The 14,312-nt window shown below is 42.6% G+C and overlaps 1 protein-coding gene across 1 annotated transcript; it reads right to left on the minus strand.

Annotated features, from left to right (window-relative positions):
• Positions 1-839: 839 nt before the first annotated feature.
• pcsk1 (proprotein convertase subtilisin/kexin type 1) lies at positions 840-13,997 on the minus strand. The gene is made up of 14 exons (XM_008280527.1): positions 13,809-13,997; positions 12,649-12,753; positions 12,431-12,553; positions 8,990-9,136; positions 7,767-7,843; positions 6,892-6,980; positions 6,206-6,378; positions 5,521-5,733; positions 5,308-5,408; positions 4,954-5,187; positions 3,723-3,880; positions 3,493-3,626; positions 2,732-2,893; positions 840-1,271 (listed from the first exon to the last, which is right to left on the minus strand). The coding sequence occupies exons 1-14, from the start codon at positions 13,995-13,997 to the stop codon at positions 840-842; spliced, it is 2,337 nt and encodes a 778-aa protein (XP_008278749.1).
• Between the last annotated feature and the right edge of the window lie 315 nt (positions 13,998-14,312).

The following is a 14,312-nucleotide window of genomic DNA, read 5'->3' on the forward strand; positions in this document are numbered from 1 at the left end:
TATATTTCTCTTAATACTTTAAAGAGTCCAGAAAACAACTTGGTTACTCTTGAGCTTTGTTGACACCCTGAGAATATATATATATATATTTATATATTTTTTGTCAGCACATTTAAACTTTTCAAACAGCGAATTCATTTAGAATTTTGTCAAATTTCAAATATAACTTAATTCATTCTTTTTTTTTTTTATCCAGATCAGTTTGTCCTCTATGGTGAACAAAGTGAGTAAGTGTCTTATTATAGAGTGAAACATTCTGACAAAAGCTATGCAGGACATGAGAAATGTCAAAATAGGAATAGAAATGTGATTTTCTAAATTAGAAAGTGGAGATTTGAGATGTAAAGTGTTGTCAAAACCATATTACAATCATTGTCTCTCTATAATATATAGATAATATATAGATACCAATACAAAACTTATCTTCTAAAGGTGACATGCTCGAGCAGGCAGTAGAGAAGAGAGACAAGGCCACCATCAACCCCCACCCTCCCTTTTATTCTAATTTAAATGCTTTTATACTTTCACCACATAGTTAATAGCAGAGAGGCTCTAAATAAGTTCATGTTTTGAATTGCATTTTGAATTTTTGCATGACTAAAAAAAAACAAACAAAAGGAATGAAAAATCAATTAAAAAACAGTGATTGGCAAATGAAAGTAAATCGATCAGATATGCAGCATTTTGGGGGAAAAACTGAGGGGAAGAGTTCTCTTTTCAGTGTTTCTTCTCTTGTGCCCAGTGTCATTCCTTCGCTTTCCTCTTCTTCGCCTTGTTCCTCTGCTCCCAATCCGACACCACGCTTCATCTCTTCCTCTGGGATCTCCTCTCGGCTCCTTTCACTTGCGATCGTCATCGAGCATGTCAAACAGGGCCTGCAGCAGTCGGTCGTCTCTGTGCCTGTACGGCTTGGTGCTGTAGAAGCCGTCGCTGTAGTCGCTGTAGACGCTGTCCTCGGCGCCCCGGTACTTGTTGATCATGTCCAGAGCCTGGTACAGCTTCTGAGGCGGGAGTCTCGTAGCGGCGGCTGGGAGGCTCTGGCCCGACTGCTGCTGCTGCTGCTTCCTCCAGGCGGAGGAGGCCCTGGTGAGGGTCTGGGGCTGCTGCAGGGACGGGGTCTGCCGGTTGAAGGCCGTCTGCAGGAGACGCAGCAGGGCCAGAGAGGGGGAGAAGGGGGAGTTTGAGGGCTTTTGGGGCTCCTTCTCTGGATTGGAAGTAGAGGAGGCTTGTGCAGGTGCAGTCTTCTGAGGTGGATGAGCCTGTGTTGACTCCTGCACCACGACACAAACAGACAGGACACATTGGTCAACGAAGGCTGCTGTGAGACAAAAACCATCCAGAGCGTGCATCCGAAGATGAACAACAGCATCGTGTGGTGTTTTATTTGATGCTAAGATAAATTATGTACCATGTTGGGATTACAGTTTCATTAAATCAGTGCAGTCTTCAAGTACATGGGCAGGAAAGCACAACAGCGGGTCCAAACTAAACATGGTCCTCCACAATACTCTCCCACTTTTACAAAATTGTTTGGCTAGAAATGGCAAATGTGGATTAAAAACACACTAAAATACAATCCTAAATCGTATAACATTTTGCTGATTCTTTTTTTTGCACGAAATGCTGCAGTGCGTTAGCATATATTTTATCCATTTATTTATTCAGATTTGCATTAGTCAGGTAGCGACAGCAGACGTAGCCAGCCCAGCTGTTCCTTTCGATTCCAGGCTTTAAGCTTTGCTACGCTCAGTGGCTGCAAGCATATATAAGAGCAGTATCTATCATCACATCTGATTCTTGACAAGAAAGTGAAGAAGTGGACTTACTTAAACTGAACTCCATCATATTTATCAATAATCTCATTTTTAAGAAATTTACTCTAGTATATATGTTTTTTTGTTTGTCTTGTTTATCTCTCTGTCCAGAGTGCCAGAGTCGATCCGTCTGTTGGTCTGTTAGTGCTTCAACAACAAGTAGGGATTTCCACTAAATTCTGGATAGACATTGATGGTACCGAGCGGATAAATCCTAATCTTTTTGTTGTCCTCTGTCTTTATTTTTTAGAAGCACCATAAGGTTCACATTTGTGTTGTAATGTGTTTCACAGATTGCTGGATGGATTGTCACGATATTTGCTGCCGACGTTCATCATTAGATTAAAAAAATGTACTTTGTTTTATGACCAAATAGCAGCTTGAACTCAGGTGAACAATGCACTGGCTAAACATCAGCATTTTAACGTTGTTATTGCTTGTATTAGCACCCTATGCATGCAGTTATCTCCGAGCGCAGCCTCACAGTGTCTGCATGGTCTTATCACAAAACTCTGACATAATTTGCATTTGCAGGGGAAACACTGGGTAGTAAATTTGCTGCAGACCCAAACAACGATCCTGTCATGTTTTTGTTCGTCCATTTATCATATCTGCAGCATTTGATTTGAAGTTAGTGTGATTAGGGGCCACTGGGAGTCACAATGAGTATAAGATACTATTCAGGATTCTTGATAGCTTACCCTTTTATGTTGAATGTGTCCCCTCTGTCACTTTTGCATCACCTCAGGTAGTTTCATTTTGTGCTATCAAGAGCAAGTTCAGTGTTGCTACATTAAGCCCTTGTTGTTAAAGGCCCAATACTCTCAATCATCCCTTTCTTCCTTCTAACATCCAAACCACTGGTTGATTTTGAGGCGTTCACCCGCTGTTTCAAATGAGGCTAGATTTGTACTCACCTCCATCATGTCATCCATATGTTCTACACCACGGCGGTCGTTCTGCACAGCGTTGTAAGGAATGTACACCCGAGGTTTCTTCATGTGCTCTGGCTTCTCTGACGTTCCGTGGAGAATCAACTTCCAGTTCAGAATCCGTCCCTCGTTCTCCATACGGCCCGACTGTAAAAGGGGAATAAAGTCGGTTTGACGTCAAGATGAAGATGAGATAAGACTTTTTTTTGAGTCTGTAGGAAATTCTTGTGCCAGATATTGTTCAGAAAAAAACAAAATGACATAACATGAAAATAAAGGCAGTGCCTAGTAGAAAAGCAATACGATATGACTATGATACATTCATAAAAATAAAATAAGCGGGATAAAATAATACTAGAATAGAAAAGTAAAAAGTAATGCTTGCAATGATATTGAGGTGATGAAATCGAAATAACTTCCCCTGAAAAATGACATATTGCTCTCTACATTGACTATCTTGTACATAAAAGTGACAGATTGCACATAAAAATGAAATGTTACACTCGATACTGAAACGGAAAAAGCTTAGCAATTACACAAACCAGTCAATTTTAGTCACAATAGCAGGCTATCCACTTTCAATAAAAATTTCTGCACCATTTATAGCACACTTTGCTGCTTACTTTATCTGTTCTTTACTGCTTTTAGTATCTAACAGTAGAATTTATGTTTGGAATGCATGTAGAAATGTTAAACTAACAGCTGAGAAATGGTGTTTTATCACCACAGACTCAAGTGCAACTCACAGTATCTGTGATCTTCAGGGTCCATGTACCAGCAGGATCTTCTCCCCACGTATGGACGGACATGAAGTCCCAGTTTCTGAAGCCATTAGCGGACGTGTCCCTCTCTCGCTCGGCCAGCAGCACCGTACTGGTGCCTGAGGGAAAATCCAAAGGGGTGGATTATTTGAGAGCTTTGTTTATATTTTTTTTGCGCACATGTGTTTATGTGTGTTTGTGTGCATGTCTCTAACCGGCTGGGGAAGTGAGTGTGATGTGCAGGTCCCCTCTCCTGGTGTATTCGATGCTGGCCTCCACCTGCACGTGCTCCAATGAGCGGACGGCGTTCTCCTGCCCCGCACAGGCTTTGGTTGGAATCTCTATAGTGATCTCCCCTGCTGCTTTCAGCTCCCTGTGGGATGCATCAGAATAGCAGTGAATGAGACACAAACAGCTCCCCATGACAACAGAAGTCTATCATATGTGCCTTGATATGTTCTCATTATTGCAGTCAGGTCTGGTAAGAGGACATAACGCTGCTGTACCTGCAAACTTTAACATATCACTGCAAAGTTTGCTCATTGACCATCCCGACCATATATGTGCATATGCAGATTTGGAAACCTTCGGTATTCATTTGCAAAAACAGCTAATCCCCATCTCTCCCAGACATGAGTGAAAGGATTTCCATGTTCAAGCTGGCATAAAGCTGGAGGGGGTTGTAGACCTCTAAGCATTGACGGAAATGTAGAGCCAAATCCTCGGGATTAAACACGGATGTAGCAAGGTAATGGGGAAACTGGGTGTCGGTGCTATTGAGTCCCATAATCCACCACAAACTGCAGAAGGGACACTTAAAAGAACACAGAGCTCAGCTGACCTGAACAGCTGTTGACGGTACAACGTGATATCAAAAGTTTCAAGGACATGGCACAGCAGCTTAGCTTGCTCTTGAGGGTTTTCTTGGGGTGTTAATCCAGATAATGAATGGAACCGAAACATCTGGTGAGACGCCAGAAAAGGGGGAATGATTCCTCTCAGTTTCTGTCCATGGTTGGCAGATTTAGGATTTGGATATTTAATCCCACTATTTACTAATTAGTAATTATCAAAGTGCTCATAGTTCATGATTGACATCAAATTTAAACGATCGCAGCTGTTGCAATTCAAAAAACACTTTAATTCATTTTTATGGCCCAGATAGCCCCGCCAGGCTTAAGACTTGATATTGTCATGACTCCACTCGAAAACCAACAGATGCGTCTTTAATAACGCAGATGGTTTTATTGGTTTGCTTTGTTGGACCCAAAATGTCGGGACAAGAGAGAATAAAGCTCTCCCTCTTTATACATCTCTAAATTCAGACACATTATAAGAATGTTGTGTAGACTACAGCTGGGTTTAGTAATAGTGTTACATTGTGTCTCAAACATGTGTATTGTGCAGTTATCAAATATAAGCAGCTGCTGCAGAATCCTCACGTACCTCGGCTGGAAAGAATCATCCCTGACGATGCACTGCTTCTTTTCTGGCACGTGCTTCCAAGTGGCCGGGTCGGCGAGGTCCACCAGGGCTTTGGCATTGAGAAGACCGAAGCCAAAGCGGCTGTTGACCATCAGTCCTGCTCCATTTCTCTTCCAGCCTGGATTATTGGCCAAAGGATCGAACTCTGACGTCCAGACCACAATGTGCTGCAAGTCTCTCCACGTAAGATCAGGACTGACGTAAGACGGACAGAGATGCAGATTAGTCAGTCACAGGACATAGATCTATTCTAACTTATACTAAATCATGTAATGTTTTTAGACTGTGTGAGCAACAAGAGCTCAAGGTGCATACTTCTGCTCCAGAGCCAGGGCAAATATTCCAGCAGCCAGTGGGGCAGAAGCCGACGTTCCAGTGTGTGTCTGAGTGCACTCGTTATGCAGATCAGCACTCGTCTGAAAACAAGCAAAGAATAGAAACACAAAGAAATTCATAGATTAAAATGTGACATGCCCACTGAGCAAAACTACCATGACGTGGCACAACACAACCTAAACGGATGCTTACAATCCTCTGGTCAGTGTAGTCTCCGCTGCTGTACGCTGTAGCCAGAGTGGAGGAGCACTTCTCAGCGTACCACGGGGACAAACCCTGCTGGGAGGCGCTGCTGATTGAGATTGTGTAGATGCTGTCTGTGTATCCATCGCAGTCACAGTTATCGCCCTGGCGGCCGCCATTACCTGATGCCCAAACAAAGATAGAGCCTTTCCCACCGCGGCCCTGCAGAAGGCACGACAGAGGAAAAGGAAAAACAGATGTGTTGTTGTCAGATGCAGCCCTGCAGCTTGCACAACATATATATTCTATGTAATGGACAGTATAAAATGTATTCTATCACGGTCATGATTTTATATAGAAATTTAGAGAAGGAAAATGTAAGAGTGTAATAAATTATTTAGAGGTACGGGGTGTAATTATTCTATGTATGAAGCACAGACGTTTTTATCGATTTTATGTTTCAAAGCAGGCACAATCTGACGTTAAATAAACACTGCCCAATGCAAATCTTTGCTAACAACTGATGGCATTTTGTCATTAGAAGCTTTATTCTTATCAGCTAACCGCATGGTCCTTATTGATTCCGTTCTATCTGATTCCCATCACTGCAGCAGATAAAAGCTCCCATTAGGAACCCTCAGACTAATCGCACCAACTGAATGTGAGTAAAAACTCCCCCAGTCTTATAATTTACCTTCTGAATACCGTATTCAAAAGCCTTCTGGGCCAGACGACCAGGGCCCTCCACCGTCTTGCCATCGTCGTTGGGTCCCCAGCTGGCACTGTAGATGTCCACGTGGTCGGGGTTGAACCCGATGGAGCTCGCCTCGATGGCATCGGTCACAATCCCATCCAGCATACGAATCCCTGAGCAGAGAGAGAAGGGGATGTTAAAGCTCAGTTATTCTGCATTTACTGGCAACTTCTGGTGGTAGCAAAGAAAGAGAGAAATAAAAAAAAATCCCTGTTGCACCCCGAACATGTAAATCATTGTTCAGTTGGGGAGGAGATCAGTAATTTTGGAGAGTGACATTATGCAATCATCTGGTGTCAAAATCAGGTCTCCATCAGGAAATCTTTCTTGCCTACACGCTTAAAATAAACAAAAATCCCTGGACGTGCGGCCAGAGGTTTTGTGTTTAGAACCTTGCGCTTGATAAATGCTCTTAGTGTCCTGAGAGCCATGCTTATTTGACTAAAACAAAGGCTTTCAGAATTCATGCCTCTATTTTTTGGGTTTTCAACACATAAACTGATTTATTTATTTTTGAATCCCTTCAATGTCTACAGTAGTTACAATGACAAGTATATGAGTACAATTTACAAAACATAAAGTGCGATGTAATATAGTGAACTCATAGATAAAAACAGAGCTCTTACCTCCAACCTTGGAATTGTAGGCCACTCCAACCCCACATTTGTTGTTGTCCGCCTGCATAGCTATCTCCCCAGCACACCTAGTACCATGCCTGAGAAGATATGACACATTTAATTGTAAAAAAACAAACAAAACATGCTGCAGTTGGCAGAAAATTCCTTGCACTGTTTCCTTAATGGTTATGTGGAACCATTAAGGTAAGGTAAGGTAACCGTTAATGTATAACTCATTACAAGAGGCCACTATCTCGTTTAGTTACATAAGTCATCTCATCTCATTTCATGTTTTAGAGCAGAAAATAATGATTGCGGTGACAGGGTCATCTGTATCATTTTAATGTGGATGTTCCCTGGTTGATTGGCTCTGCAATTATTCATCAAGGAGGCTTTGAACTGCGGAGTATCCTGACAACAAAGGAGCGCAGGGTTGCTGTGCGGCAGGTAGCAGAGAGTGGATCTTTAAAATCCGTCTCCGGTTGTCGATTCAACCCATAAAAATGCACCTCTGTGTATCAAATTTACCTTTACCGTTCCTGCAAGTTGTAAAATTGAAATAATTCAACCAAACATGTTCCATCCAGACACTGATTGTAAAGAAAAATATTGATAAAGTAAGTCCCACCCTGCAACACTATTGATGTGTTACCAAGGAAAGAAACTTGATTTTAAACTGAGTCCAGTGATGTGCAGAATGTAATCTTTTTATCGTTAATGAATTTTACTATCCAGACTTCTTTATCGTTGCAACTGGTGGCACAATGCAACCACGCTGCTTTATGAAACAGTTCTCTAATGTTAGCAAAGAAATATTATGTTTAATAAAACTGTTTGAAATCAATTTTTATAACAAAGTCAGATAATGTTCTCAGTTGACTTACTTGTTTTCATTGGTGGAGTCATATCTGGGGAAGGGGTCTGGGTCATTGTCGTTGAAATCGTAGCTTGCTGCTGCATCCTATAGAAAATAATAAAAGAAAACTGTTCAGTCTTTTTTTGAAAAGCTGCGATGACGTCAATGGCTGTCACTGACTAAGGCTAGAAACGCAGATTTGTCAGGGCCGGCCTGCTGTCATGGTGACACATACGGTTGGTGTTGAGAGAAGAGACTGATGTGACCGGATAGTGAAACCGCACATGCTGAAGAACTCTGAGGATGAAGGAGTGCTTGTCAACAGCTATCTGCTGAAACACTGGGACTTGCTTGGAAAATGCTGTTTTTGCCTCAGGGTTGTGTCATGGGTTGACAAACTGCATTGTTTATGTCACTACACTGTGCTCTGTTCATGTCCTTCCCATCAATGCCCTGCACTAAAAGACATAATAAAATATACAATTTATGTTCTTCTTAAATAGAAAAAATCAAAAGGAGCTATTTAACTTCGGTTTCTGGTGCACAGTAAGAGATTTCATAACCATTTAAATCAGATGCCTGTCACTGTCATTTCAGAATTACTCCTGTTAAGTTATGCAAATGAACGCCTCTCGTATGCCTTGATTGTTGAGGATGAGCGTCTCGGTTGATTGATCCTCTTTGATTAATCAGCGTTAACTTAATTACAGTGGGAGTTGTTTCCATCAGCCCTGTTGTCACACATTATTTCTCCTCTTCCCTCCCCCAGTCGCTCTCTCTTCTCTTTCGTTCTTTCGCTCTGGTGAGGCGGTGGTGGCTGACTTCTGAGAGCAACAGCGCTGTTTGAAACCACACCACAGATGGGGCTTTTGCAGGCTTTTAGAATTCCTCTCAACAAGAGAAACTGTGCCAAAATGAAACCTCGTCGAGCTCCAATTCAGTCGCGCTCCCTATAATTATCTGCATCTCCTTTCAGACTGTCAAAACATTATCAGAGGAATGAGATATATTTACAAATCCTGCATCTCCCCTAAACGCAAGGAGTGCAGTCGTTTTCGTCACAGTGGTCGTTAGAGAACAATTTTCCGTTTAGAAAATTAAAAACCATTCAGCTCCTGACAGACGTGCTTTATCATATAGAAGATTTATTACTGTCTTTATGGATCTCCTTGTAAGGTGTCACCAGTAGTGTTGCTATGACAACCGCAGGCCCAGACGACGGAGGCTGTCTCCATGGAAACGGTATCTTACGTAGTTGGAGTAGATGTCTGTGTGGTTCCACTCCAGCCCGTCATCGAGCACGGTGATGACCACTCCTTTCCCGGTGATGCCTTTCTGCCACACGGGGATCACATGGAGGTCGAGCTTCGGCAGCGACGATGACGTCCGTGTGTCTTGCTGGAGGACAACAACAAGAACAACAACAACAAAAAAAAACACATCTGTAGTTTAAAACCATACTGTGTGTCAAATTATCTCTGACCACTTCATCTAAACAGGCAGGGAAAGTGTCGTGTTAAAAGGGTCAGTCAAAGTATTGTCCTCTAGTTTACTGAGTCTGCTGGTTTGACCTTTATAGAAATTCATTACCGGACTGTTTGTCTTTGTCAGGGCTTGACTCCACTCCTACTGTATGGCCACTTGCAGGTAGATTGCTACCAGAAGGTCACGACAATTCAGGCTTTTGTGTTGTCCAACACGGCAACTCTACCGATTAATTTAACTCTCAGGATGCCTTACAGTGCCTGGAGACGTGCCATGTTCCCAGCCACACTTTTTCTGGCTTGACTCACATTCAATCCTCCTGTCGGATTATTTAGAAATCCATCTCTGAGGCTATATAATATTACATGGTCTGGGGTGCGCCAAGCCTGTTTTAAAAGGAAAATCAGCGGGGAGTGAGGCGAGTGAGCGGGGCCGATGCCTGCCTTGGGAAGAGTATGATTCAGAGCTGGAGACAGCTAAGACTAAAAAAAGAACTCCGCTCTTTCGCTCTTTCGCTCTTTGTGCATTATGCACAGACACTGCAGAACGCCACCCCAAGACGTGACTCATCCCTGTGATGTATTGCCTTTTTTTCCCCCCTCCTTGCTTCCACTCTTGTTCCCTGTTTTCATCCCATCCTCTCAGTTATTGCACCTCTCTTTCTCTTTGGACAGTATCAGCTCTAGCTGAATAGAACACAAATCTGAATATAAATGCACAACAGATGTCACACTTTTACACAATGTGCTTTAATAGCAATTTGCCAGAGATGCTTTTACGCCCAGCCAGCTCATATCTACAGTTTGCTAGTTTTGGTGTAGCACCAAATGATTCACTTGTTGATGTTGAAAGCAGCTGAGGGGGCTCTCAGTGACCTGCCATGCATTGATTTTTATGGTACACAGCAAACAAACAGCAGCAGCAGCGAGTCTCTCAGCACTGACTGCATGTATAAATGAGTGAGTGGACACAAAGAGATCCCTCGATGCACAATTAACACAGACGGATACTTGTACAGCCATGGATGCGCGCGCGCACACACACACACACACACAGAGTACAGAGTACAGAGTACAGAGTACAGAGTACAGGGTATAGAGTCATGCAGGCAGGAGGAATTTCAAGCTACAAGCATGAGTCACTCCCTGAATAAATTCAGGCAGTCACCCACTCGTTGTAGATAAAGACATTCATCCAGTTCCTAGGCCCAGCTCTGCCCCCGTCACACAGCTCCACCCCAAGTCCAGTATCAGCAGTCATTAGCCTTGCCAACGTCACCGCCTTGTAACAGTCGCATCTCTTTACATCGCGTACACACTGCAATCCTTTATCGCTTTTCAGTCTCTGCATTATTTACTCCTTGCTTATCATCATATCTGTGCCCTTGTTCACAAATACTAGCGGTAAAAAAAAAAAAAAGAAAAGCATTTCACCACAGCGACTGATGTAAAAAGGTGACACCTAAGACCTTGTTTCTTTTCCCGTGTATTACCTATCTCTGCATTTTGTCCTCGCTGAATGGAGAGGAGGATAAACCAGGATGCTTCAGATGAACTATAGCGTGGCCCATGCAGTGACACAGACATGGGCTGATGTGGAAATACACTAAGCGGCACTTTAAGGCCAATTCCATTAGTGTCATCATCCCTCATCGGCAAAAATGATTCATCTCAATTTGTTTTCTTATTCCCCACAAGCGTGTGACTCATGTTCGGTTAGTGCAGGTGCAAAGAAGCCGAGGCTGAGCGAGCGTAATACGACTCTGTCTTTATTTCTCTCTCTCTCTCTCTCTCTCCCTCTAAAGCACACACAAAACACTGATACCACACACATTTACATCCACTTCCTCACTTTTTTAGTTCTTATTTTGTTTGCTTTACTTCGCAGAATGTGATTACTTTTGTTACCGATGACCTTATTAACCTTTTAATCCAAGTGATATGAATTGATTTCGCCAACAACAGAGATCATATGTGTTTCCTGCGACTTAACAGCTCATGGTGAACACACTGCGATTTCTGTTTCAGGGGTAATATAAGTCCCCCCCCTTTTTTTTTTAAAGGTTTTGTTTTTTTTGTTTTTGTTTTACATTTGCCTGATTTACAACTAAATCACATACATTTACATGTTAGTTCTGTTTGTTAAATATTACATTCCCAACACATTATATTGCATGATCTGAATTTAAATGTAGCCTTTGAAGCTAAAATAGCAACTTGGTTAATCAGCTAACAGAAAATTAATCAGCAAAGTCACGTTTTAAGCAAAAATGCCAAACACAGTTCATTTGTGAAGATAAGCTGCTTCTGTTTAATCAAAATGATTAAACACTCAATCATTTAAACTGAGGAAATCATCAGCATTAATTGGTTAACATAGTGATCAATGGAAGTCTTTAATTTATTTGGTGACTGAATTTGCTTTGGTAGGTGCAGGGACCTACTCTGTGTTCAACCACAATTATATTCTGCATGTATGTGCTGTGGTCAATGAGTTCATTCAAAGCTTAAAAAATCAAGATCAGTAAAGATGTCGGGGTCAGATCAGGGTAAAGTGAACGTGTCGGTAATGGATCTGGAAGGGGATGCACAGCTGTGACAATCTACTGCTGCTACTTGGCCTCGATGGGCTAAAACATCCGATTCAGGGTAAATTGGGACTTAATGCACGGTGCTCCACTCTACTCCATCCTGTTGGATTATAGTCTCTCCACCCCTCTCATCTCCACAAGGGACTCTATAACCAATTAAGCAAATGGCTCTTTTGGCTAGAACTGCTTGATAGCATGCTATTGTTTCATTGTTGTCATGTTGTCATGTGACAGTGGTTATGGAAGAGTAGCTGTTTGTTTTTTGCAGCCATGATAGCAGCATTTATGCACGCATACATGCAGGTGCACAACCTTGGTGATGCACTGTTGTGTGCACATTTTTGCACTCATTCACTAAACGGTCTTCAGTGAGGACGGAGCAGTGAGCATGTGGAGCTGTCCAGCACTCGCAGGGCTTTAGTGTTTAACGTCTCGGGGGAGGACAAACCGGCTGCATGCAAACAGAAGGCCAAACCAGACCCACAGTACACAACATATGAGCAGCAGGGTGGATATTAACCCCAATCAAATTTCTAATATGTTCCATGAGCTTGATAGATTGCTGAAAAACGTGTTAAAGCTCATGTATTTTTTTCTATGTTGTGTTCAAGACTCACCAGGTACCACTGCTGGTTCCACATTGGATCATCAAACAGCTTGTCCACTGGACAGTCCCTACACTCTCTGAGGGACGCCCGCTTGTTTCGCCGCTTCTCGTACTGCTGCTCAGCCCACAGCACCTACACAGACAGATAAAGATGTTTGGTTTCTTTTTAAAAATGAGACAAGATGCTTCTGCACAGACCAGGACAAGTTTAAAAAAGACACCACTCACCCGATCGTCCTCCGACAGCTGCCTGGTGATGTGGCTGGCGCTGCGTTTCATTCTGCTAGGATGGTTGCGGTGTTTGAACAGGAAGTGGTCTTCCAGGGCCCCAATCTGCAGGAAGAAAAAAAAAAAAAGACAAGATGTGAGAATATTTTACAGGAAATGATCAAATTTTCTCACTCAGACTTGTCATGCAGATTCTTTATTGCCCTTTTCCCCCCTTTAAATACAAATTTGTGGCATTTTATCACAAAGTGAATGACAAACTACACTTTTAGAAAACAATATATTAGCATACATCTTTTATTTACAGTTGGAGATAAACAAAGCACAAGGCTGGCGGCTGCTTAAGCTTTAATCTGGCTGCATTACATCAATATTTAGGCATGTTATAGCACGCATTAACCACATTAGTGCTGTAAAAAGTCAAATATAATGACTAAAATGTAGCACATCTAGCCCTTGTTTCTACTGAGGGTGAAGGCACATAATGTAAACATCACCTATCCTACTATAATGTTCAAACTGCACGAGAAGGAGACAACATCTCAGTGTCTCAGTTTCCACTACACCTGGAAGATCAGTTAATCATTGACCGCTGCTGTTCAGAGCCACAGGTTTCATAGGAATCAATGAGCTGATCCTATATTTCAGACTCCAGCTGACGTGTTTGCGTAAGAGGAGCCCGCATTAGTCAGCCTGAAATACTAGGAAAGACAGGTGATGTACAGAACGGGGAAATGAAAACCCTGTTATGGGTTATCAGAAGTGTGTAAACAGTGAGTCATAGCTTGATTAAATCCTCGCCCTGTAATTTAGCAGGGTGCTGAAAATGCATTGTGGTGCTTTTGGAGGGAGGGGAAGAGAGTTTCCAGCGTAATGGCCTTATAAAAGCAAAAACAGAATAATTGATACCTCTATAGTGTGGCCTGCTGTTACAGCACAGCCCACTGCAGGCTTAATTAACATTTCATGATTCACTTTGGATGCTCTGGTCTCTGTTAAATGAGATGTTTGATATTAAAATGAGGCTCCAGTTTGTGCCAAATGAATGATCAATCTGTGAGAGCTGCCAGCATCAGTTCATTTGAGGCTCATTTATGCGTTTTGTGTTTTTTTCCCCCCCAAAAAAAACTGCTGCTTGGCTCCAGGGCGTGAGTTCCTACCTGTCGGACCAGCTCGTAGTCCAGCTCTCTGGCGATCGACTCCGCAGCGGACAGCCCACCGGGGATCTCCACCGCCCACTCGTTCAGGTATTGTCGGTCCCGGTAAGGAGACTCCAGCGAGCGGGGAACCACGGAGCAGAGGACGGCAAGAACACAGTACATCACCGCCGGACGACATCTCACTTCCATGTCAAGAGGAAATTCAACCAGATGAGAAAAATAAATAAACAAAAGAATCTATTTACAAACTGCTTAGATTTCTTCCCTCCTTCAAATAATAAAAAAAATAGCGTCCTCCTGGAAAGGTTGTGTACAGATGATAAAAGAAATCTCCCTCTTTTTTTGTTTTTTTTTCTTTTCAGTTCTACCCCTGAAGAAACCGCTGGCTGAGATGGAGGGAAATGTGGAACTGCGCGTTATTGGTCCGCCAAGGAGAGGAAATAGTGGTGATGGGGAGGGCTGGACTGTTGTGTGGTCGCGATGGGAGGTGCGCACACGTCAAAT

This window comes from Stegastes partitus, unplaced genomic scaffold, assembly GCF_000690725.1.
Source record: "Stegastes partitus isolate 25-593 unplaced genomic scaffold, Stegastes_partitus-1.0.2 Scaffold197, whole genome shotgun sequence".
Taxonomy (NCBI): domain Eukaryota; kingdom Metazoa; phylum Chordata; class Actinopteri; family Pomacentridae; genus Stegastes; species Stegastes partitus.

Excerpts from the sequence above, each read along its gene's own strand:
- pcsk1 (XM_008280527.1), bottom strand. The coding sequence starts at position 13,997 with ATGGAAGTGAGATGTCGTCCGGCGGTGATGTACTGTGTTCTTGCCGTC. Across the intron at positions 5,409-5,520 it reads ACTACACTGACCAGAGGATT|ACGAGTGCTGATCTGCATAA; the intron begins GTAAGCATCCGT and ends GCTTGTTTTCAG. Across the intron at positions 3,627-3,722 it reads CACACTCACTTCCCCAGCCG|GCACCAGTACGGTGCTGCTG; the intron begins GTTAGAGACATG and ends ATTTTCCCTCAG.